The 22,982-nt window shown below is 18.5% G+C and overlaps 2 protein-coding genes and 1 long non-coding RNA gene across 4 annotated transcripts; 1 reads left to right on the top strand and 2 right to left on the bottom strand.

The window, feature by feature from the left end:
* Positions 1-1,244: 1,244 nt before the first annotated feature.
* LOC107996244 (RNA polymerase I-specific transcription initiation factor RRN3) lies at positions 1,245-3,962 on the bottom strand. 2 transcript variants are annotated; one of them, XM_017054204.3, is made up of 8 exons: positions 3,790-3,962; positions 3,367-3,570; positions 3,032-3,251; positions 2,836-2,944; positions 2,568-2,720; positions 2,011-2,493; positions 1,759-1,937; positions 1,245-1,643 (listed from the first exon to the last, which is right to left on the bottom strand). In XM_017054204.3, exons 2-8 carry the CDS (start codon positions 3,568-3,570, stop codon positions 1,312-1,314), a joined length of 1,680 nt encoding a protein of 559 aa, XP_016909693.1. In that variant the 5' UTR covers positions 3,790-3,962; the 3' UTR covers positions 1,245-1,311. The 2 variants fall into 2 exon arrangements, with proteins under 2 accessions (XP_016909693.1, XP_061926943.1); XM_062070959.1 differs by lacking the exon at positions 3,367-3,570 and having other exon boundaries at positions 3,790-3,961.
* A 2,282-nt stretch (positions 3,963-6,244) lies between these two features.
* Positions 6,245-20,606, bottom strand: LOC107996243 (diacylglycerol lipase-beta). The gene is made up of 15 exons (XM_062072135.1): positions 20,109-20,606; positions 17,110-17,208; positions 14,383-14,595; positions 13,162-13,478; positions 11,751-11,894; positions 10,683-10,851; positions 9,936-10,059; positions 9,712-9,855; positions 9,484-9,595; positions 8,586-8,678; positions 8,328-8,482; positions 7,508-7,654; positions 6,809-6,927; positions 6,528-6,722; positions 6,245-6,435 (listed from the first exon to the last, which is right to left on the bottom strand). Exons 2-14 carry the CDS (start codon positions 17,202-17,204, stop codon positions 6,545-6,547), a joined length of 2,010 nt encoding a protein of 669 aa, XP_061928119.1. The 5' UTR covers positions 17,205-17,208; positions 20,109-20,606; the 3' UTR covers positions 6,245-6,435; positions 6,528-6,544.
* On the top strand, positions 17,164-18,135 carry LOC133665751 (uncharacterized). The gene is made up of 2 exons (XR_009828998.1): positions 17,164-17,329; positions 17,691-18,135. It is a non-coding gene; the product is annotated as an uncharacterized LOC133665751 (long non-coding RNA).
* Positions 20,607-22,982: the final 2,376 nt, after the last annotated feature.

The raw sequence follows: 22,982 nt of genomic DNA, 5'->3' as shown, positions 1-22,982 counted from the left end.
ATGGCAAAAATAATCTAAAATTTAAAAAAAAATCCAAAAAAATCACAAAATGCATATAATAGATATCAAATGCATATAATGCATACATGTGAAAGAGCAAAATTTGAACGAACAGGATGAACAAAAAAATTTATTAGTCGATAATGATTGAAAACAAATACAATAATTATATAATTATAATAAATGCTATATTTATTAAATATATATTATGTATATCATTAAATCGATAAAATAAATATTTTTGATTAAAAGAGAAAAGGAATATAAGAATTTAATAAAAATATTAACAATATATGAGATTTGGCAAGATTTAAAGGGAAAAAAATCCATTTTATCCAATAAATAAATTTTTAAAATTTTAATATAATACAATAAACTATAATAAAAATTTGTTGGTTTTTTGTTTTATTTAGTAAATGTAATTCTTTTGATATTTTTTTGTATGCATTAATTTTCTCTTAATTCTAAATTAAAAAATTTTTAAAAATCCAATATTTATTATATTTCAAAGTATTTACAAAGTATAAGAAATTATAGAATAATTTATAATAAAATAAAAAATTAATTATATTTTATATTGATTTAGATTGAGCCAAAGATATAGATGATAGAAAATTTTGTATGGAAGATATAGAAATTTCTATAAATTAATTTAATTAGAATACTAAAAAGCAAAATTTGTTAGTTCATTCATAATGAAATATTTAGCATTATTAAATATAATAAAGGAAAATATTTATTTAAAAAAAACTTCCTGAACATACAAAACAAAACAAATATAAAGAAGAAATTAAAAGTTAAAAAAGCTTTGATGATTCATAATAATCGAATTCAATTAAGCAAAAATAATTTATATTATAATTAAAACTAATATATTGATATAAAATATTATTTTCGAAGAATAATAGTTGGAATGAAAAGATATACAAATAAAATACAAAGAAAAGATATATTAAATAAAACTATTAAATATAAAATAAATAAAAAGAAATGAAACTTTCGAGATTGAAAAATTAATATTTTTAACTGATTGTTTAATGTTTAAAAATATTATTTGTTTCAAAATTTTTGAAATTTATGAATTTTTAATTTTCATATTTTCATTTTCATATGCTTTTATAGAATATTGTATTTGAATAAGTATTTTAAATTTTATAGACTACTATGAAGATTAACATAAATTATTTGTGAAACCGTACATTTTTGTCTGTTTTGTATTCGTATGTTCATTCTGCATACATTAATTTATTCTGTAAGTTTATTTTAATTTATTGTGAATATATTAATTACAAGTTAAACTGCTAAATTCTATCAAATATCTTCTCTATATTTTATAGTTGTTCTGTGCTCACTATTATTAATATTATCACGCAATATAGGAATCATTCTTTGTCCACTTCGTTGTAACGTATAAAAACTAAATGGAAAAAAATTTTCTATTGTAGATGTTGTTCCTTTTTTACTGTCAAAAAGAGGAAGCTGATTTCTAGTATTATTTTCAATTATAGTATAACAATATGCTAATTGATATATTCTGGTAATTTCTGCAAAATTATGCATAATTTCAGGATGGCAAGCTTTTAATGGATTTAATTTACATGTTATAATTTTTGCTAAATCTAATTCTTGTAAATAAAGCATATCTGAAAAGAAATAAATAATATATTGATAATATTTATAAAAATATATATCGAATATATATATATATATATATATATTGAAAAGATATATATCACTTAATATAAATTATTTACTTACACTTTCTTGAATCAGGATAGTCATTATGTCTTTTAGTAATTATAAAAAATAATGCTTGGCAAATAGAATAAAATACATTGTGTTCTTTATTTTCGTCTTCCATATAATTTGAATGATCTTGCATATTAATATAATTATGTATCCATTTGGATATTTTAAATTGCACTGCTTTTACTAATCTAATGAAAATAAAAAATATATAAAATATATGAACATTTATATTTATTAAATTTCATATCACTAAAAATATACCCAGTTGTAATAAATGTTGCTGTAACCACCAAACTAGCAATGTAAGCTACAGATGATTGTCGTATAATTGAAGGTTCATTGGGATCAGATGCTTTTCGCCATAACCAATCTATAAAAGCCTCCATAACAGCTGCTTTAAAACTACAAATATAGAACATAATATACTGTACGTATTGACTTGCATGAGTAGGTAATATTACTGTTTCGAATATTTGTAACACGTCAAAATAGAGACTTTTTAAACATTCTATTTGCAAAACTTTATTAATAAAACAAGAGTTATGCATGTATTTCAGAATCAGTTCCATGCATACATCCAATTTATGAGCTATTGGATGTATTTTTTCTGTTTCTGTTATATTATTTTCTTCAACATTGTTCTCAGTATCAAGTGTACTGTCACACTCACTACTATCATCCATCAAGTCTTCTTCTTCATCATCTATCTCTAAACGTGGTATGTTTACATCTAATACCATCAATCTATTACAAATAGAAACTCATCATAAAGTGCTTTTATTCTAAATTGATAAAATTTGAAGATAGTAATAATTTACCTATTAATAATTAGAGATAAAATATCAGATCGTAATTGTGGTGCATATTCTATTATTTGAATTAATGCATATACATAAACTTCATGTGTATGAGTTTCATGAACAATATATGGAAATCTTGCTCTAAGAGATTGTAGTAGAACTTTACTAGACCTAAAACAGATTTCATATAAATAGTTATTATTTGAAGTTTTATTTATTTTTCACATATTATATATGAAACATATTATTCCATATATTATATATATTTATTTCAACAAATCCTTACATTGGTACAACTTCTAAAATTTTTTGAAGAATATCATGTATATGATTCAATCTTTGAATATCTTCTTCTCTACATTCTCCATTTTTCCATTCAATATTATCCTTTTCATCTACATAAAATAAAATTTTCGATTAAAAATAAATTTATTAAGATTTTTTTATATAATTATTATTTCTATAATTATTTTAAAATATACCTGGTTTAAATTGTTCAACTAAATTGTCTATTACATTTTTTGTATAATGAATTTGCATACAAATTAAATCTTCAATAAATGCTTTATAAGCAGATGTCATATCTAACGAACGATTTGTCCATTTTATTTGTAAAAGCGTTTCTACAAATACTTTATGAATAGGACTAAGTAATGATATACATTGTCTTACATTTGATAAAAATTCTATTAAATCTGTATCCTAAAATATAAAAAAAATAATAGAAACAAATCAGAAATATTAAAATATTTTAAACTAAATAAAATTAATATAATAATAGCTATCCTATTTTAATAACAATTACAATAATATATACCTTTATATTTGAATCTCGTAAAGTACATATTAAATCTTCGTAATCTTTTGTTCCATTACCAATTTCAAAATTGTAGATAATACTTTTAAGATTTTTTGGAAGTTTAAAATATACTCTATTAGATTGTCTAATAAGTTGTGATCTTATTCCAGGAGTTTTTAAAATTGATGAAACACTACTAACTCTTGAAGATACAACTGACATCTGTTAAAAAAATATTATATATCTATTACTTGAAATAATTTTTTTTAAAAACTTTATTTTAATACAATAAAATTATGTATATTTGTATTTGCTATTAAAATAATTAAAATACAACTTGTAATACATCTAATATTTATTAATTCTGTCAAGCACACGTGTGCAAAAAGATAAATAAGAAGGTTATGATATAAGGTAATAAACTTTTAAATAACTACTTACTTTTAAAAGTATATGTATAACTTTTTAATATGATAATATTTTTAATAATTTCAATTTATATATTTATTTACATTTTGAATTTATATTACTGATTAAATAGCTCTTAATATTTCTATATATACTTTCTTACATGTGGCCGGATAACCGCTATTGAACATGTATAGTTTTGTAATGATATAGTTTCTACATTATCGATTTATACTATAGATAAATCGATAAATTTAAAATTGAAATATTTTAATTTTTAATATTGTTAAAAATATAATAAAAAAACTAATAAAAAAAACATTTCAAGTAAAATATAAAGTTATTTTTAAATATATAAAAATATGAAAATAAAAATTTAAAAATTTATTTCAAAATTGTATATCACAAAATTTTTGAAATTCTTGAAATATAAATATAAATATTATGAAATTCTTTCTTAAATCCATATTTTTAATTTTTGAAAAAATTTTTAATATTGTATATTTATTAATATTATATTGTATATAATTAATATTATAATATTGTATATATATTTATTTACATATATCACAAATACAAAATAAATTATATAGAATATAAAATTCTTGTAACGGAAAAATTGAAAAAAAAAATATAAAAAAAATTAAGAAAATTTTAAATATTCTGTATATAGTTTTATATTTTGCTAATTATTAGATTATCAATTAAAAATTTTATATTATAAATAAATATAATAATGTTATAATATTAATCAATAATATATTAAATAAACAAGAAAAATTTTACATATTCTAAAGTTGGTATTAATTTTAAAAAGTTTTTTTATTTTTATATATATTATACTATAGTTAGTAAAATTATTATATGTATAATATAATATATAGTTTTTTAATATAATATAACATTTTTATATAATACATAGTTTCATAAAAAAAAGATTGTTATGATGTATATTTATTTAATATGATTTCAATTTTATAAAAATCTTTTCACTTTCTTTTTTTACTACTTATATAAAGTTAAGAATAAATATAATAAACAATTAAATACACATATATATATATATATATATATATATATATATATAATGAAATTTATATAATGATATTTAAATCGAAAAATAATACAAATTTTTTTATTTGCAAATATATTAAATATTTAATGCTTGCTATAATAATTATGGTGATAAATTATATTGATTTGATTTGAACATTATTATTACTATGTTTTTACTAAATATATATTATAAGTATGATATATATCTGTATATGGTGTATGCGTATATTATAAATATATATTATATATACGTTTAAATTTTTTTTTTTATTTTGAATTTTTATCTTATTTAATTATTTTATATATTGATGCTTTTTTTAACTCATAATCTTTCTAAATTTATTTCCATTTGAAATTTTTTCATTAAATTTTAATCTTTTTTCATTTTATTAATTTTTATTTATTATATATATTTTATTATATATTATTTATATTATTTATATTTTTTATATATAGATTTTTAACATAAAAATTGGATATTAGAAATATACAATTTATGCAATAATTTTTGAATAGACGAACTTTACTGCACTAACCAATTAAAAAGCTACTAGATGAATCAATGCTTATAACATTATTTATTGAAAATTCAGATAACAGAACATATAACGATAAAGATAAGTACCTGTTATAAATTATTAAAAACATTGTTCAATTACTTATGTATTATTTGTGAACTTTTATTATTTTATATTGATTGTTTATTTAAATATTACTGTTTATACTTTATTGCTTTAAATCTTTTAACCAGAAATTGAATTATGCTTCTTATTTTATTTTTATATTTTTATATAATTTAAAGTATATACATTTATTTTATAACTTCCTATTTTATTTATTGTTGAGTAATCAAATACATTGAAAGCCAGTAGCGCGTTATAAATAATTAAAATAATTTAAGTATGATTGTATTATATTTTCATTATTTAATATTTTATTAGAAATATGAAAGCTAAGAAAGAATTTTTATCCAATTTTTATATCTAATTTATTTTTGTATGAGTATTCAGTACTAATATTGTCATCAATTTTGGATTTGTTTGTTTTTTAATTTCATTACATTATATATTCATTTTTAAATTGTTAACGCAATATCATGAGAAATACAATTCTTTGGAAAAAGTTTTTAATAAAATATCAACATTACATATGAAATTTTTCAGATATAAAATGTTATATTAATAATATTATTAATATTATTATATTACAAATATCGAATATCATTTTTAATAAAATATAAATTTTTAATCAAATATATATTGAAATATTAAATTGGTTTTTAATATAAGATAAATACAAAAAAAAAGTAATTTTTATTATAAAAAAGAATATAGAAAAAAAAAATTTAAATAAACATAGAATTAATGTCAATGCATAAAAACAGACTTCTATGGAAAGTAATAAGTGATAATAGAAATGATAATAGAGAAAATATTTTTATGAAACTTAAAATATCTATTTATTTATTTATTTATTTTTTTACAATTTTAACTATTTTTAATTTTCATTTTTATATTATTATAAAATATTATTAACATTACCCTGAGATTTGTATAATAATATTCTTCCTTTATAATAGAATTCAAAACATTACAAAATAAAAATATATATATATATATTTTCCTAAAAAAAAAAAATGGAAAAATCATTAACAAAAAATTATATGATTTCAAAAATATAATATACAATAGTATAATTTGTTTTTCATTGCATACATATTTTGTCATAAAAATCAAAGATCAATATTTTGTGATAGATTTTTTTGTTGTTCTGCCAGCCTATTAAGAACTTTTCCTACATTTTCTGGTAAATGATCCAATAACATTCGTGGCATTACAATCAATTCTGTAAATTCTTCTGGTTGTGCCCATCGCATTTCAAATGTTTTTTCTTTTATTTTTAATTTCTTTCTACAAGAAAAAATATTACATATTAAATATTTTCAAAATATTGTTCAATTTTGCATAATGTTATATATAAAATAAATTTTATATACTTTTTGCCATCTGATTTATCAACATTGCGTTCAGTTATATGGAGTATTTTACCGCTTGTGTATAATCTTACTTGAGAAAATCTCCTTTTCGTAAAATCAGGTTCATATATTCTATTTTCCTATAATATAAATTTTTTTTTATTATATATATTATAAAATACTATCTTTTTGTTATATACATTGTCTAACAAAATATCTAAAATATATCTTAATATATATGTACATTTATATATATTAAAATAATATTTGAAATTAATAAAATTTTGAAATCTTGATTTTCCAGAGGCATCAAATTAATTCGTTATATAATATTATGTAATAAATATTTAAATTATTCATTTATAGAATATTATTTGAATATTATATTATTTTAAAAAATTCAAAACTTAATATAATATAAAATAAAATTTAAAAATTAAAATTTTCAACAAAATAATAATTAAATTTAAATTAATATTATATAATTTTAATAATTAAATTAAAATTTAATAAAATATAAAATAATTTAAGTTAATAATTTAAAATTTAAAATTAAAAATAAAAATATTAAAATACACCTAGTTATCAAAACAAATTAAATATCTAATTTTAAATATTCCATTTGGCTTAATATTTTTTTTAATATTTTTTTCTTATTTATGTTTTAATTTTTAAAAAATAATTTCATTAAAAAAAATTAGTAAAAAATAATGTATATACCTCTAGTCTATTTATATTTCGATCGTTGAGTAAAGGTGATTCTCCTGATATAGTTTTTATCACACTATTGGGCTTCCACATTTTTTCAAGATCTTTTTCAGGAATACCAAATAAAACGTAACCTAGTCCATTTAATACTACTCTATACTGAAAAATTGGCATGACATATATTTATTGTGATAATTTAGAAATATTATAAAATTATAATAAATTATAATAATAAATTTATAATAATAAATTAAATTATTAATATCATTTTTAAATTTCATTTAAATTTCTAATGTTTTATATGTATACAATTTTGAATAAAATTCAAATTCAAATTTCGTTTTTGTAAATAGAAATAAAGCATGCATATCTGAATTTGAATAAATTATGAAAGATTTTATAATAATTTAATTTTCTATTTAAAAAAATTGAAATTTAAATGATATTATATATAATATATTTAATATCAAGAAAATATTTGAAAATATATTCAAATACAAAGATTTCGTTAATTATTATAAAATCATTTAATTAAATCAATTAATCAGTTAATCAAAAGAATTGTTTTATAGTAGTATATATATAAAATATATTTTAATCTTACCAAATATCTCAGAAAATATAGAAGATATAAAAAAATGTTTGAAATAAATTTAAATAAATAAATGTTAATTAAATAAATATCAATATTTCATTAATTTTTTTTTTTATATATAAATCGATACTTGTAGTGACTTCCAAAATTTATGCTTTGTGAAATTATAATAAGATATTCCCTATACAAAACTTAATTGCTCTAGTAATTAAAATATTTTAAATATGATGATTGTACCTTTGGTAATCGACAAGCACGAAGTACCATGAGTAAACGTGTTCGTAAATTTTCTATGCTATCAACGCTCAATCTCATCACAAAATCATCTCCAATTCCTATTGTGAAAATGAATTCTTCCGATATCCTAGCAAGTTCTCTGGAAACTAGGCCCGCTAAACAGGATATATTTATTTTTTAATTAAAGTGTTGTTATAACAAAAAAATTACAAGATAAATTATGTAAATAAAACTTCACAATATTTAAAAAATATGTACCTGGTGTAGCAAATGCATAAACTTTTAAAGATGGATATCGTTGACGTAATAAAAAACCTAAAAGTGTACCTATACCAGCACCTAAACTGTGACCTAAAAATAAAACATTTTTATAAAAAATTATATAAAATGCTTAAAAGAAGCATAAAACTTCCACAATCAGTAAAACATAAATGTAAATTTAAATATATATATTAAATAATTTTTTTTTAAATATAAAATTTTTCACTATTTAATATAAAATTTTTTTTAATAAATAGTATATATATATTGAAATACACAAATTATAATTAAAATAAATTGAAATATATAAATAAATATAAATAATAATTACAACATTAAATGCATATACATTTTCAAAAATAACAATAGATATAATATGCAATTTTCCTATTATTATTATTTTTATATTTTCTTTTTTTATTTAAGTAAAAAATTAAAATTTTCAATGTTAAAACCTCAAAAAAATTTGAAATCTTATAAACATTTTTAATATATTAGTTGCATATATTTCTTGTTTTCTAAAACATTTTTTTATGTGTATTTTATATGTATTATGTAAATATTTGAATAAATATTCTATATATTTACTACTTCTCCAAATAGAAAATATACAATGTGAAAAGAATAAATAAAAAAAATATAATGGTCAAATATAATTAATCATTTTTTATACTACATTTTTTATACATAAATATTTTCATTATTATTTTCAATTATCTTTAATTATCATCAAATACAAAAAACATTATGCAATGAATATCTAATATATTATAATGAATATTTTAAAAATAAAAATAACAAAAATGTTAAAAAAAAATATGAAAAAATGAAATATAAAATATTTTATATATAAATTGAATTCCAAGATTTATTATCTTTTAATATTTTTATTTACCTGTAATTAATAAATCATAATGAGGATACATATTAAATGCTCGTTCTAAAACTTTGTGATTATCTAACTGCCTCAATATCAGTTTAGCTCCTTGTATCATGCCTCTATGTGCCTATATATATAATTATTTCCTTGATTACTATCTTTATGAATAATTCAACAAATATAATGTATAAATTTCCTTAAATGCAAATAAAAAAATCTTTTATGTTTAACTTCGATATTTACCTGAGCACCTGGTGGAACACCTTCACATTCGAAAATAGCAGAATCTGCAGTAATATCGGTTATTACGTCACGCAACGAGAGAGAGCCTCGTAAAATTATAACAATTTTATTTGTTTTTTCATCTACTATTACAAAAAATGGTATCTGAAAGTATTTAATACAGATTTTGTTTTTATTGAATACATGAACTATGCATATAAACATGTAATATATCATTTAAATACCTCACATAAATTATTTTTAAATGATGCAAATAGAATATCATCAGTGGATAATTTTGATAAGTATTTCACTCCAGTTAAGTAACAATAACAACAATTGTCACCCTTAATTGGAATACGTTTTCTTCTATAATTAAGCAACATACATAATTATTCATTAAATTATAATTGTTATTAATATATAATTAGTTATAATATTAATAATTTGTAAATGAAAAATTTGCATTTTTTCTAGGATTACAATATTACTATATAATATTTTAATTTTGATTATTAATTGAATCTTTACATTATTTTATTTAATTTAATTTTTATATTTTTTATAAATCTTATATAAAAATAAATCTAAAAATTTCATTACAGAAGATTATAAATTTTTATTATGTCATTATATATCTTTCAAACATTTAATTATTTATAAATAGTTTAAAAAATTATTATAGAATTGTAATTGTAATATAATATAAAAACAATAATAGAATTTATTATATTTTATAATATATAAATACAAACACAAAAATTTTTCAAATCGAGAAATCAATCAATAAATTAAATATAAGAATTGAAATGATTTTTATATTATGAAATGTATTATGTAATATACAACAAAAAATGCAATTATATTTAAATTCTTTACAATATAAATATTTATTTCTTTTTAAAATATTTTATAATATTATTTATATTTTATAATATTATTTATATTTTATATATAATAATAATAAAGTTATATAAAATTTGTACACTTACCGAAAACAACCGCAGCAAGTCAAATTTTTCATAAGATAAAAACATCCAGAACATTTATGTAAATATAACATAAATAGCCATCCGTAAATGGCCTCTGAAAGCATCATGTAGTGAACTGCATTTTCCAAGGACATCCACTTTGGCATATTTTTAAAAATTACAGCTGCGTCTAGAATAATAATTTATACATCATTTTTAAATCGTTTTTATATCTTTAATTTAAGATTTATATTTTTTTAATACATTCATCAAATCATTCAATTGTAGAATATATAATTAGAATAGAATGTACAATCTTTTAAAATTCCAAAGAAAATGTAATTTAATTACATTTAACTTAATTTAATTTAATTACATTAAACATTTACATACATTAAAACGTTAAACATTTAATTACATTAATAGTTATAAAGTATTTAAAAAATATAATGTATATCATGAAAATATCATTTTATTTTAGAATTTTTAAAATAAATCGTACAATAAATTCGAATAGTTTTATATTTGTGATAAAAAATAAAACTTTTATTGAAAAGAAATATAAAAATAGAATATAAAAATAATTTGAAAAATTATAATATTTAAAATAAATATAGCTTTTGATATATTCTAAAAAATTTTCATTATATTATATTCTATTTTTAAGTAAATTATTTTTATATATTATTAAATAAATATTTTCGAATAAAATTATTTTTATATATTTTCGAAAAAATTATTATATTCTAAAAATAGAATATATTTTGAAAATATTAGTAAAAATAAATATTTCATATTAGTAATAATAAATATTTCACAACCGCAAAAAATTAATCCGAGCTGAGATTTTTCATGTTATGTAATCAACTTCATGATACGTAACTTGATTTAAAATTAAATATTCGAGAGATAGTAATGAAACAAAATTTTTTCTTTGCTTAATTTACTTGTAGAATATAGAATATTCTACATAATTAAATATACATATACATCATAAATTTTTGTGGACTAATTTTTGTAGACTAAAATTTTAAAATAAAATTAAATTGATAATAATTAAAATCATAATAAAAAAAATAAAATACATACCGGAAGTACGTACTGGAGTAGGGTGTAAATTTATTCGACGTAATTCATGACGCTCTCGCTTTTCTTGAACTCTTAGCAAGATAAGTCCTGCGATTACATCCGAAGGAATTAAATCCGTCCCACGGCTTAAAGCGCATAACAAAGCTATAAAATAATTATTTTATAATATTAAAATTATGATATTATTATATCATATTATTTCTTACAATATGTAATATATTACATATTGTAAGAAATAATATTTTACTACATTTACTACATAATAAAATATAAATATAAATACTGTTCGTAAAAAAATTTATCACATATATTTAAAAAAAATTTAATAAATAAGTATTATAATTTATTAAATAAAATTTTAATATACAAACTTCATTTTGAAACGAAAAAAAATTAATTAATTAATTACAATTAATTTTAATTAATTACAAATTATTATTTTCATTTTTTTGTTTAAAATCAAATGCAAACAATCCTTTTCATTCTGAAACTTTGAACAATATCTTAATTAAATTAATCTTAATTAAATTAATTGTAATATTTTTTTTGTGATAATATTTCTTTTAAGAAATATATCTCATCTTATGTATTTCAATAAAAATTCTCTTAATTTATCAAAATTAAGTTGAAATTTTTTTTTAAATTTTTGTAATTTTATCATAATAAAAGAAAATAAAAGAAAAAAGAATGACTTGCAAATTATATTATTAATTTACAATTTATGTTGGATTTTACTATATATTCTTCTTTCCTATTAATAAAGAATAATACACATTATTGTTAAAAAGGAAAATTTTGATTTTCATGCATACATTAATTTTTCGGAAAAAAGTCCTGTGTTTTAAAAAAAAATTAGAATAAATAGAAAGAAATCAATACCATGACTTTTAATGAAATGTTATTATTTATAATTAATATTTCCATGCATATTTGTATATGATATTATATTATATAATATATCAATTTTGTAAAGAATCGTTAGAATATAACTCAAAATCGAATTAAAAATATTCATCTATCATAACATCATAAATTTATATCATATATATATCAAAAAGCTATTCATTTATTATTAGAAATAATAGCAATACATATAAAAGTTATTATTTACTTGAAATAGTCAATGAACTTTTATCTTTTTTTATTTATATAACTTTGGAATATAAATAACTTTGATTATAATTATAAAATAGATAAATGAATTAAATTTCTATTTGATAAAAAATTATCTGAATATCTAATTAGCATTAAATTTACTTATTTTTACTTATTTAATTATAGAAAAACGATGTATAATTTCAAATGACTTTTTTTTTCTCGGTATTGAAAATAAAAAACATATGATATAAATAGATGTTTTAATTTCAATTACAGCAGGACTTTTTCTAGGCCAGTCGTACCTATGTCTCACCAGCAGCATATTGAAGAGTGTCTTTAGCGCTCTCATCGTTCTTTATCCACCAGCAATATTTTAATCTCCGTAACCAGGTTTTTGAGATTTTGGCATGTTCCATTGAATTTTCTAAATATCTCTTATTTAATGAACCTATCGGATCGAAAATCAATGCCAAGCCGCCAATAGTAAGACCTATAAGAACCCAATCGAAAAACACCAATGTTTGAACAACCGACATCGTATAGTGTTCGTAACTACATTTGATGCTTGATCCATACATCCATAATGTTCCTAAAATGTTCCATCCTATTTCAGGTAAAATTAATAATATCCTGTAAGCAAAAGATACGTTTTTAAATATATTTTGCATTATGATTTAAATCTTATGAAATTTGATTGATCGCATATTCAAAATTCTTGTATTTTATTTAAAAATAGCCTCTAAAAGAATTGATAAATTTGTCCAGTATTTTAATATAATTTCTAAATAAAAATTTTTAAGTCAAATTAATTTTTCTCAAAAATGAAACCTGAAAATATACTCTTTTTTTTTAATTTAAAAATAAATATTTAAGTAATTGAAGAATATGTAGAATATTTTTCGTTACATAATTTAGCAATTATTAAAAATATCTAATGTAATAAACATGCTCTATTAAAAAAACAATAATTTTTAATGCAATATTTTAATGTAATATTAGTTTAAAATTAGATGTGAAATTTCTTTCATAATTCTTATAATAATTGCAAATATAATATCTCTTTATTAGAATATTAATATCAACTTTTCTATAAATAGAATTAAATAATTAATGAAATTATAAAAAGTAATTTTATAACATTTCATGTCATGCTTTTTAATATAAAAAATTACTCATATGAAAAATTATGTCTTTTTTATTATATACATTAATTGCATATGAAATATGTATGAAATATCAATATCATAAAAATAATTTATCTTAATAAATCTTAGATATAAAAAAAATTTTTTATTTCAATTATATTAGAATGCGTAATTTCAGTACTGTTAAAAAAAAATTATATTTAAAAGAAGATAATGTTATTCGATAAAACCATAAATTAATATATTATAATATGAAACATGTTGGAATAAAACAAAATATTTTAAATATTTTATAATGAATAACTTTATCAATAATAATAAATGTTAATAATAATAATAATTCATTAATGATACATAAATTATTATATAATTTTTATATATTTACTTACTTAATTGCTAAAAATGGTTCAACGTATTTACGAGCCTGCGTTTCCATGATAGATCCTCTTGAACTCAATTTTATGATAATAAGTAGAAGAAGTATAGATATAATAAGAAATGAACCTTCTCCTAAGAGATACACACGAACTAATACTCCACCCGATTGGCAATTCCATGTATATTCGTAATATTTGATGCAAGTTATTATAATTGGGATTAACCTATAAATAATTAGAATCAATTATATAAAAATTCAAATGATTTAGAATTTATTCAATAACTTTCCGAATATTAACAATTGTATGAAATAAATATAAAGAGCATATTATAGCATGATTTTTGAAGTGGAAATAAAAATCTGTAAATAAAAAAAAATAAAAATGATTTTCATCTTGAAATTCAAAATGAAATTTTTTTTATTGCATCACATTTTATTCGTTGCAAAAATAAAAATTTTTCTCTCTTTTTTTCTCTACTTATTTATTGTCCTTATTTATAATGTTAGCAAAATAGAAAAGATTTAGAAATTATAATATATATAGAATAATATATATATTTATATATCATATTATATTTATATATCATATTATATTATATATTTATATATATATATTATTGGATATATATTTATAATATATATCCAATTTTATTGTCTGCGTTTATTGAATTTTTATTATTTATATATATTATATAATATATTATATATATATATATATTATATTTTGCGTTGAAAATCACTGCATATCACATGATTGAATTTTATTTTATTTATTTTAACACATTATATATTTATTTTTATATATTTAACATATATTCTAATTAAAAATAAGAACATCTTCGTTTTTTGAAAGATATCACATAAAAAATTTATAGTATTGGATTACTTATAAAAGATAATTTTTCTTTTTAAAAGTTTTAATTTACAAGTTTTTTTTCAAGAATTTAAAATTTAATATGAAGAATTATAATATTTAATGAAATGATGAATAAAGATGAAAATGATATATTGGAATAATTTTTGATTAAATAAAACAACAAGATATTCATACAGACAATATAATTAATGAAATATTTAGAATGTCTTATTTATAATTCGTGAGAAAAATTTAATAATTATTTAAAATAAGAATCAATCGATTTTAATAGTTTTAAAAATAAATATATTTTTTACTCTTTCCTATATATATAAATATCATTTGATTATATGATAATTATATAATGATTTTAAGTTATAATGATTTCTCATCTCGAATGAAAAGCGTGATAAGAAAAACTTGATAGTAATTAGTGATTAATTAGTGATGAATTTAAATTCATTGTTAATAAAGTAAACAAGACAAGAAGTCAACAATTTACGGATATTTTTACTTTAGCACGAAATTTGCACAATTTTCTAAAGAATTTATTGCAATTATTTTGTAATTATTTAAAAAATTTTAAATTATTTATTTTTTTAAATTGTAAAATAAAAAGAGATTTTTAAGATTTATTTATTATTATCAATATGATATTTTAACATTTAATTTCTGACTTTAAATAAATAATAGATAACATTATTTAATAACTTAAAAAGCAAATTTAATGTTTCTTACAACATATATTTTAAAAATAATTTTAAAAATATTAATTATATAGTAAATTTTTACTATTTTTTTTTAAATTTCTATCGCAATTTTATTAATTCAATCATAGACAAGTAATATGAAAGACGATTGAAGAGGATAAAAAACATTTATAATAATTCTGCTCATTTTTGCTTACAATAAAATTATATAAAATTAATAAAAATCAGAATCATCAATTTTGAAATTTTTAAAATAAAATTTTTAAAATATTCAATAATATTCTATCATTTTAAAAATTAATTTACTTTACTTATTTTATTTACTTTATTCATTTAAAAGTTGATTCCAAAGCTTTCGAATGCTTTTGATTTCAAAACTCATACAGATATAATTAATATCTTACTAATACATTTTTTATTTCTGTTATGGAATTTTATGAAATTATTTTTATAAATTTCTGAAATTATTTTGGATGGAATGAATGACTTATATGTTTATGTTTAACTTTTAAGTATTGATTAACAACGAGTCATTAAAATACGAAAAATAAAATTTTTATATTTTTACAAATTTAAATAAAAATGATAATAAATTCAATTATAATTCAATGAATTTGTATTACAAACAGTAAAAAAATAATGTCGAATTTTCCTCTTTAATTTCACATTTAATTTTTTTTTTTTCTTATTTTGGATAGAATTAAAAAGATCAAATTGACAATCTGCAATTTTTGTAATTATTAATGTTAAAATAATTTTTATGTTGTTAATCCAATCTTGTAATAATGAGCAAATTATACTATATGTACTTTATTTAGTAATTTGAAGTTATAAAACACATAATTATATAATATGTATTGAATAAATGATTGAATTTAATTGAATGTTTGAAATTTCATTTTGATATATAATTTTTGACTTTTTTCATTTTAAATTATTTTTATTAATAGATTTATAACGAATACAATTTATATTAAATAAACTTTTTACATTAAATTTGATTTGTTTGAACTGGAATTATCGTATCGGTTTTACAATGTCTGAAGATTTTTTTTTAGATTTAATTCTATTATTAATAGTTAATTATATTACTATTAATTGTTGTAATTCTATTATTATGTTACTTATATTTAAAATAGAAATAAATTCAATTAATCAACTTATTACTTACCAAGCGATTCGAATGAAAACTTCGAAGAGACCTGGATAAACACAATCATCGGTTGCAGTCAACCATTTTCTGCCGAAAAGTTTTATCGCCGGCATTTCTCTGTAGAGAATATAACGATTTATAAGATTATTTTCTTTACAAAGATGGAGATACTTTCGAGAATATTTCTTGCAAGTGGAAGATTATCATTTTTTTCAGTTATAACCTTGATTTTATCAAGGTAAATTTTCAAATTTCGATTTATTTGAAAATATTTGAAAAGGTTAAAATAGAAAAAATTCTTAATTATAAATATATATAATAATAAGTTCTATTAGTCTATAATAACAAAGATATATGAAATAAATTTATAATAAAAATGAGGTTACTTAGCTTTAACTATCAAACTTTTTTTTAATAAGTGAATTTAAGAATATTTTGTTATTAATTAAACATATTTCATCGATATAAAATTTGATCAATTCTTTTTATTAAAATCTCTGATTGAAAATTTTTTTTAAAATATTTTGTTGTTAATTGAACACATATTTTATTATTATAAAATTTTATTAATGTAACTCTTTTCTCTTTTTCGTTTTTAGATTTTTATTGAGATCTCCAAATGACAATTCATCAATTATCAATTAATAATTTTGATTGGAAATAAACTTACTACTAATGAAAGTTACTGTCGGATAGTTACTTTCAATGCAGTGTATATTTGCGAGAAATATTCATGAGAGCAACTCTCCAGAGTTTTACTCTCAAATGTACGTATTCATAGTCTAAGTCTTGCATGGGTAGCGTTCTTTAGAATTTAATGTTTATGTGCATGAAGAAGGAACAAATGACAAAAAGAAAAGATTTATATATTTAAAAATCAGATCAATAAAATTCTACAATATCTGATTCAAAGATTGAAAAAACACGTAAAATTAAGCAGTGATATTTTATGATTATAAATTTTCAGAATTTGATAATCCTTTGTATATATTATGGCAAATATATGTATTTTTCTTGATAGTAAATTACAAACTAGAGAAAGCGCTTGAGAGAAAGTCTTTGTCTATCCTACATCTGAGAATATTGACATAACTTTACGGTATTCATAACTGGACCCTGACCCTAAAATAAAGATCAATTTTACATCTTAAATTCTAGAAATAATTTCAGGTTCATATGTCTTTTTTATTCGAAAACATTCTATTTTCTTTCAATACCAATGACATTATTAATATAATATTAATATTAATAATATTTTTATTATGTAAGGAAACTATTTTCTTTAATTAAGAGAATTATTTTGATCATTATAATTAGTGTAGAAAAAAGTTTTTTATGTTTATATTTATATTTTTATATTTATGATCAGTTATTTGAATTATTCTCTTATGCCTGAGTTATATAACTGATGATTCTTGGTGTGATTTCAAACAACTTTATCATTTATTACCATCACGACAAGACTCGACATATTTTGTTTCAACTTTTTGTTCAAGTCTGACGACTCACCGCCGATATATACCTAACACTATAATTGTGGCGCGATAATTTTACGCGTTCTGTGATTGGCTAGTGTTTTTCATTAATTATTCGTTAACAAAGCAAAAGTGAAAATATTTGCAAAGGAAAAAATTATTTTGAAAATTAAGACCATAATTTTTAACATTTTTCGTATTATTAATAAAATTTAAAGATTTGAACAAAATTTAATTACGAATGTTATTAATTATTAACTATTTCATATACATATTATAATTTAATAATTTATATATTATGATACACAATATTTTATTATTTTTTTTATATTCCGAACCGTATTAAACTAATTTAAAATTAAAAAAATCTAAATATTTGATAAAATCAAACAATGAAGAATATACAGATAAAAACAATTAAAACAACTATAATCAAAGTAAAAAAAGAAAAAATTAATAATATGTATGTACTTAATATAATTAATAAAAATAATAGTTAATAAAAATTATTATTGAATATCGTATTAAAAATACAAAAAAATGTTGAGAATTATGAATGATCCATATATTCAAGAATTATATATGAGTATTTACTAATTATACATTTAAATATAATTTTTTTTGTAACTTATTCATTTAAATTTAATTTCGTTAAGAATATTAATTTTATTTTAAGAATTAAGAATATTTAATATCTTTTTTACAATCATAACTTAGAAGTGATTTTTTAATAATGATTTTTAGATGAATTGATAACATTAAGCAAAGCGTGAAATTATATATATATATTTATATGTACAACATGTTTAGTTCTCTTATAAAAATTGAGATAAAAATAAGATTTTTATGAGAAGAAATGTATAGATATTTTTTTTACTTAAATCATATTTCGAAAATTGCGTTGCTATATGATGTTATTTGATGTTTAATAAAATATAAAAATTATAATATAAAATAACAATATTATTGTTAAACATACAAAAATATTTTTTATTTTGCAATAAATATAATTGTAAAAAATAATTTACATTAGAATACATTAGAATAATTTATAATTATTACGTATACAACATCATAAATAGACATTAAATGCTAATAAGCTATAATATGCAGTCTAACTCCATTTTTTATTCAGTTATTATTTAAGTTATTAAGTTATTTGTTAAATTTAAATAAATAATATTTTTTATATATACTTTTAAATATCAATGCATATAAATAAATGATATATATATTATACATATTGATTTAAAAATTTATTTAAAAAATTTATTTAAAAAGCTTATAATTTCGAAATCTTCTACATAAATATGGCACATATGTATCGTATTTATTATTTCATATTTCGTTTTGAAATTTTTGAAATTTTTGAAGTTTTTATACATATTCATTTTTTAAACGAGTCTATAAGTAATATTTTCTTCACAAGACAGAGAATTTCTACGTTTATATTATATACTTTCGATTTTCATTACATTAATCGACATATTATGAGAAACATGACTCAAATGAGAACATTTAAATTTTTAAATACATATTCACCTCTGGAACAAAGCGTTTCACTGTAGAATTTTGAATCATTCACAAGAGTGCCAGTTTCTACAACAATCCGGTATTCAAGTATATACAGCCAAGAAACAAGATGCAGACTTCTTCAACTTTTTTCAGACGACGAATTTTTGATATATTTTAACAAGGGATGATTTTTAGCCCACGTGCACCGAAATATATATCATAATCGTATTCGTTCACGATTAATAGAACTTGAACAATCCGAAATGTGATAATGTCGATGAACAGTTGCTGATCTAGCAAAATATGCGACGAGCTAAATGATATTTTATGTGCCCGATGTGATTAGAAGGAAGCGCGATTTAACATGACTGGCGGAAAAAAGTTTCGACTTGCGACAGCAAAGCGCACACACACAATGCGCTCGTAAACCCGTTCACCTTGTTTCGAGTAGCGAGCATCCCGCGTCGAATCTCGCGAGCTGGTTGGCGGTGACTATCCAGTACTTTCCCTTCGTTCCTCCCAATCACACCGTTCTTTCGCTTAAGAAGAAGAAGTAGAAGAAAAAAAAGCAATAGCACGGACAGGTAATGGTAGGAGCAAGTATTGCCCTTAGTATTTCGACAACTTTTGTGGCTGTGTTTCATATAAAAATTAAAATAAGCTCATGATTATGATCATCGAGCAAATAAAAAATAAAAAATTTATTTTTACTTTTTAATGCGATAGAAAATGTATAATTATTCACTAAAATATGAAAATTATGCTAACTTTGCTTAATGAAAAGAAAGAAAGATTAAATATATATATATATATATATCAATTTTATAAAAATGATTCCGAAAAAAATTTTCTTTAACAATTTTTGTATATCATGCTTATTTATTAAATGAATGAGATAATAATAATTAATTAATAAGATAAATTTTCATTATTGTGATTAATGATTATATTTTGTATATGATAAAAAATATTTTGAATTTATTTATGATCATGAATTATCTCGTTTGTAGATATGTAAAGAATTTAATTATAATGTATGCAGTCATTTTTAATTCTTGTATATAATAATATCTAAATATCTATTTCACTTACTAGTAGAATAAAAAAATTCAAATGTTAAAAAGATAATATCTGAATCATAAATTTATACAAATTTTCTAAATATTTTCTTATACACATGTTTAATAATAATAGATAAATATTTGTATTTAAATATTTATCTCTTTTCAATAATTTTAAACAAAATTTTTTACTTGTCTTCTTTTACATATTCAAAATGTTAATATATTCTTCATTTTTGAACTATCAATTCTAGAAGTTAAAACAAACATAAAAGTTAATATATAAAAATGTCGATTGAAATTTATTTAGTTTATTTTAAATTATAAGCTGTTTAAATTTGCTTTAGATGAAGCGAGGCGAAGATGAATCAAAACGACAGAGTTAGAACGATTATCTTATTATATCTATTTCATAACACAAATTATTATTTGATTTAATAAATAACCGATATTTTTGCATATATTTGTTTTGGTTTTGATTCTGACAAAAATATTCCAAGAATATATTAATATTCTTATATTCTTATCTTCTTTTTTTAAAATTTTGTATATATAATATATATATATTTCTCTTTATAGCTTATTAATTGCTTGATAAATGATGATATATAAAATCTATGATTAGCAAATTCTTAAGGTACGTGACTATTTGAAAATTTCTCAGTATTATCAAGTTGTGAGAAATATTCTCGAAAGTGATAGTTTTATTCTCAAATGAACACGTATCTTTAGATTTGTGAAGAATAAAATTGTGATATTTGCAGACATGCATTAGGAATTAAAAATAGTTTTTCTTGGAATTATTTTTTCAAGAAATCTTAAAAAAATTATTGAAAATTAAATAATTAAAGATCTTGTATCATGAAATAATCATTTATATATTACATATTTATATTATATATATATATATATATATATATGTTTATATTTATCACGTTAAGATATTACTCAAATGCATTGCATAAAATATATAGAGATTTAAAGATGATTGTTTTTAAATATCGAAAATATCAAAATATATATAAAAAAGAATAATTACGTAAATACATATACATTAAATATATATATATATATATATATAATATACATTATCAAAACTTTCAATTCGATTTTAATGATATTAATGATATTTCATATTAATAATATATATTATATATAATCACTTGAATCAATAATTTATATTTTTATTTATAATTTATATTTAATTTTCAATTATTTTTAATTATAATGATATATAAGTGATACAAAAGTTACTTAGTATAATTTGTAATAAATTATCTGAAAGTAAATATCATAGATAAAATGACATATTAACATAGGAATTTTATATACACAAAAGTGTGAGTTTTTCGAGAAGTCAAGAATTTTAAATAGATAGTTGTCGTAACTGTGTTTATTGTGTGCAATAATTTCTTGGAAAAAGAATTTAAAATTTTATTAAATTCTTATAAATTCAATATTTGAAAATGCATTTAAGTAATATGGCATTGAATTTAATTTAAATTATAAACGAATTCCTAATTATTTATTATTGCTAACAATTTGTAAACATTAATAAAATATTCATTTGGTTTTGCCATTTGTCAACTGACGAAAGTAAATATGAATATTTTTAAGTTTGTACTAATGAAAAATTTACTTTACGAACATGAAAATATGTTAAAATATTACTATATATAAATATATTTTATGGTATACCGTTTATTATAAACCATAATTTATATATAAAATTTACTGAAATTACAAAAATAAAATAAAAAAGACAGTCAATTTCTAATTTTTCTATAATATACATGCATAATTATATATATATTTGTGTGACATTTTATATATATAATGG

The sequence above is a fragment of the Apis cerana genome, linkage group LG2 (assembly GCF_029169275.1).
Source record: "Apis cerana isolate GH-2021 linkage group LG2, AcerK_1.0, whole genome shotgun sequence".
NCBI classification, from domain to species: Eukaryota; Metazoa; Arthropoda; class Insecta; order Hymenoptera; family Apidae; genus Apis; species Apis cerana.
The sequence above is the reverse complement of the archived record's forward strand: the minus strand, read 5'-3'. Positions and strand labels throughout refer to the sequence as shown.

What these genes read in the sequence shown, in the direction of transcription:
- LOC107996244 (XM_017054204.3), bottom strand. Translation starts at nt 3,570, where the DNA reads ATGTCAGTTGTATCTTCAAGAGTTAGTAGTGTTTCATCAATTTTAAAA. An exon ending in ATTTTAGAAGTTGTACCAAT is followed by an intron (nt 2,721 to 2,835) that starts GTAAGGATTTGT and finishes AATCTGTTTTAG; the next exon opens with GTCTAGTAAAGTTCTACTAC. An exon ending in GCAACATTTATTACAACTGG is followed by an intron (nt 1,938 to 2,010) that starts GTATATTTTTAG and finishes TATTTTCATTAG; the next exon opens with ATTAGTAAAAGCAGTGCAAT.
- LOC107996243 (XM_062072135.1), bottom strand. Translation starts at nt 17,204, where the DNA reads ATGCCGGCGATAAAACTTTTCGGCAGAAAATGGTTGACTGCAACCGAT. An exon ending in GAACCATTTTTAGCAATTAA is followed by an intron (nt 13,479 to 14,382) that starts GTAAGTAAATAT and finishes TTTTGCTTACAG; the next exon opens with GATATTATTAATTTTACCTG. An exon ending in ACTTGCTGCGGTTGTTTTCG is followed by an intron (nt 10,060 to 10,682) that starts GTAAGTGTACAA and finishes GCTTAATTATAG; the next exon opens with AAGAAAACGTATTCCAATTA.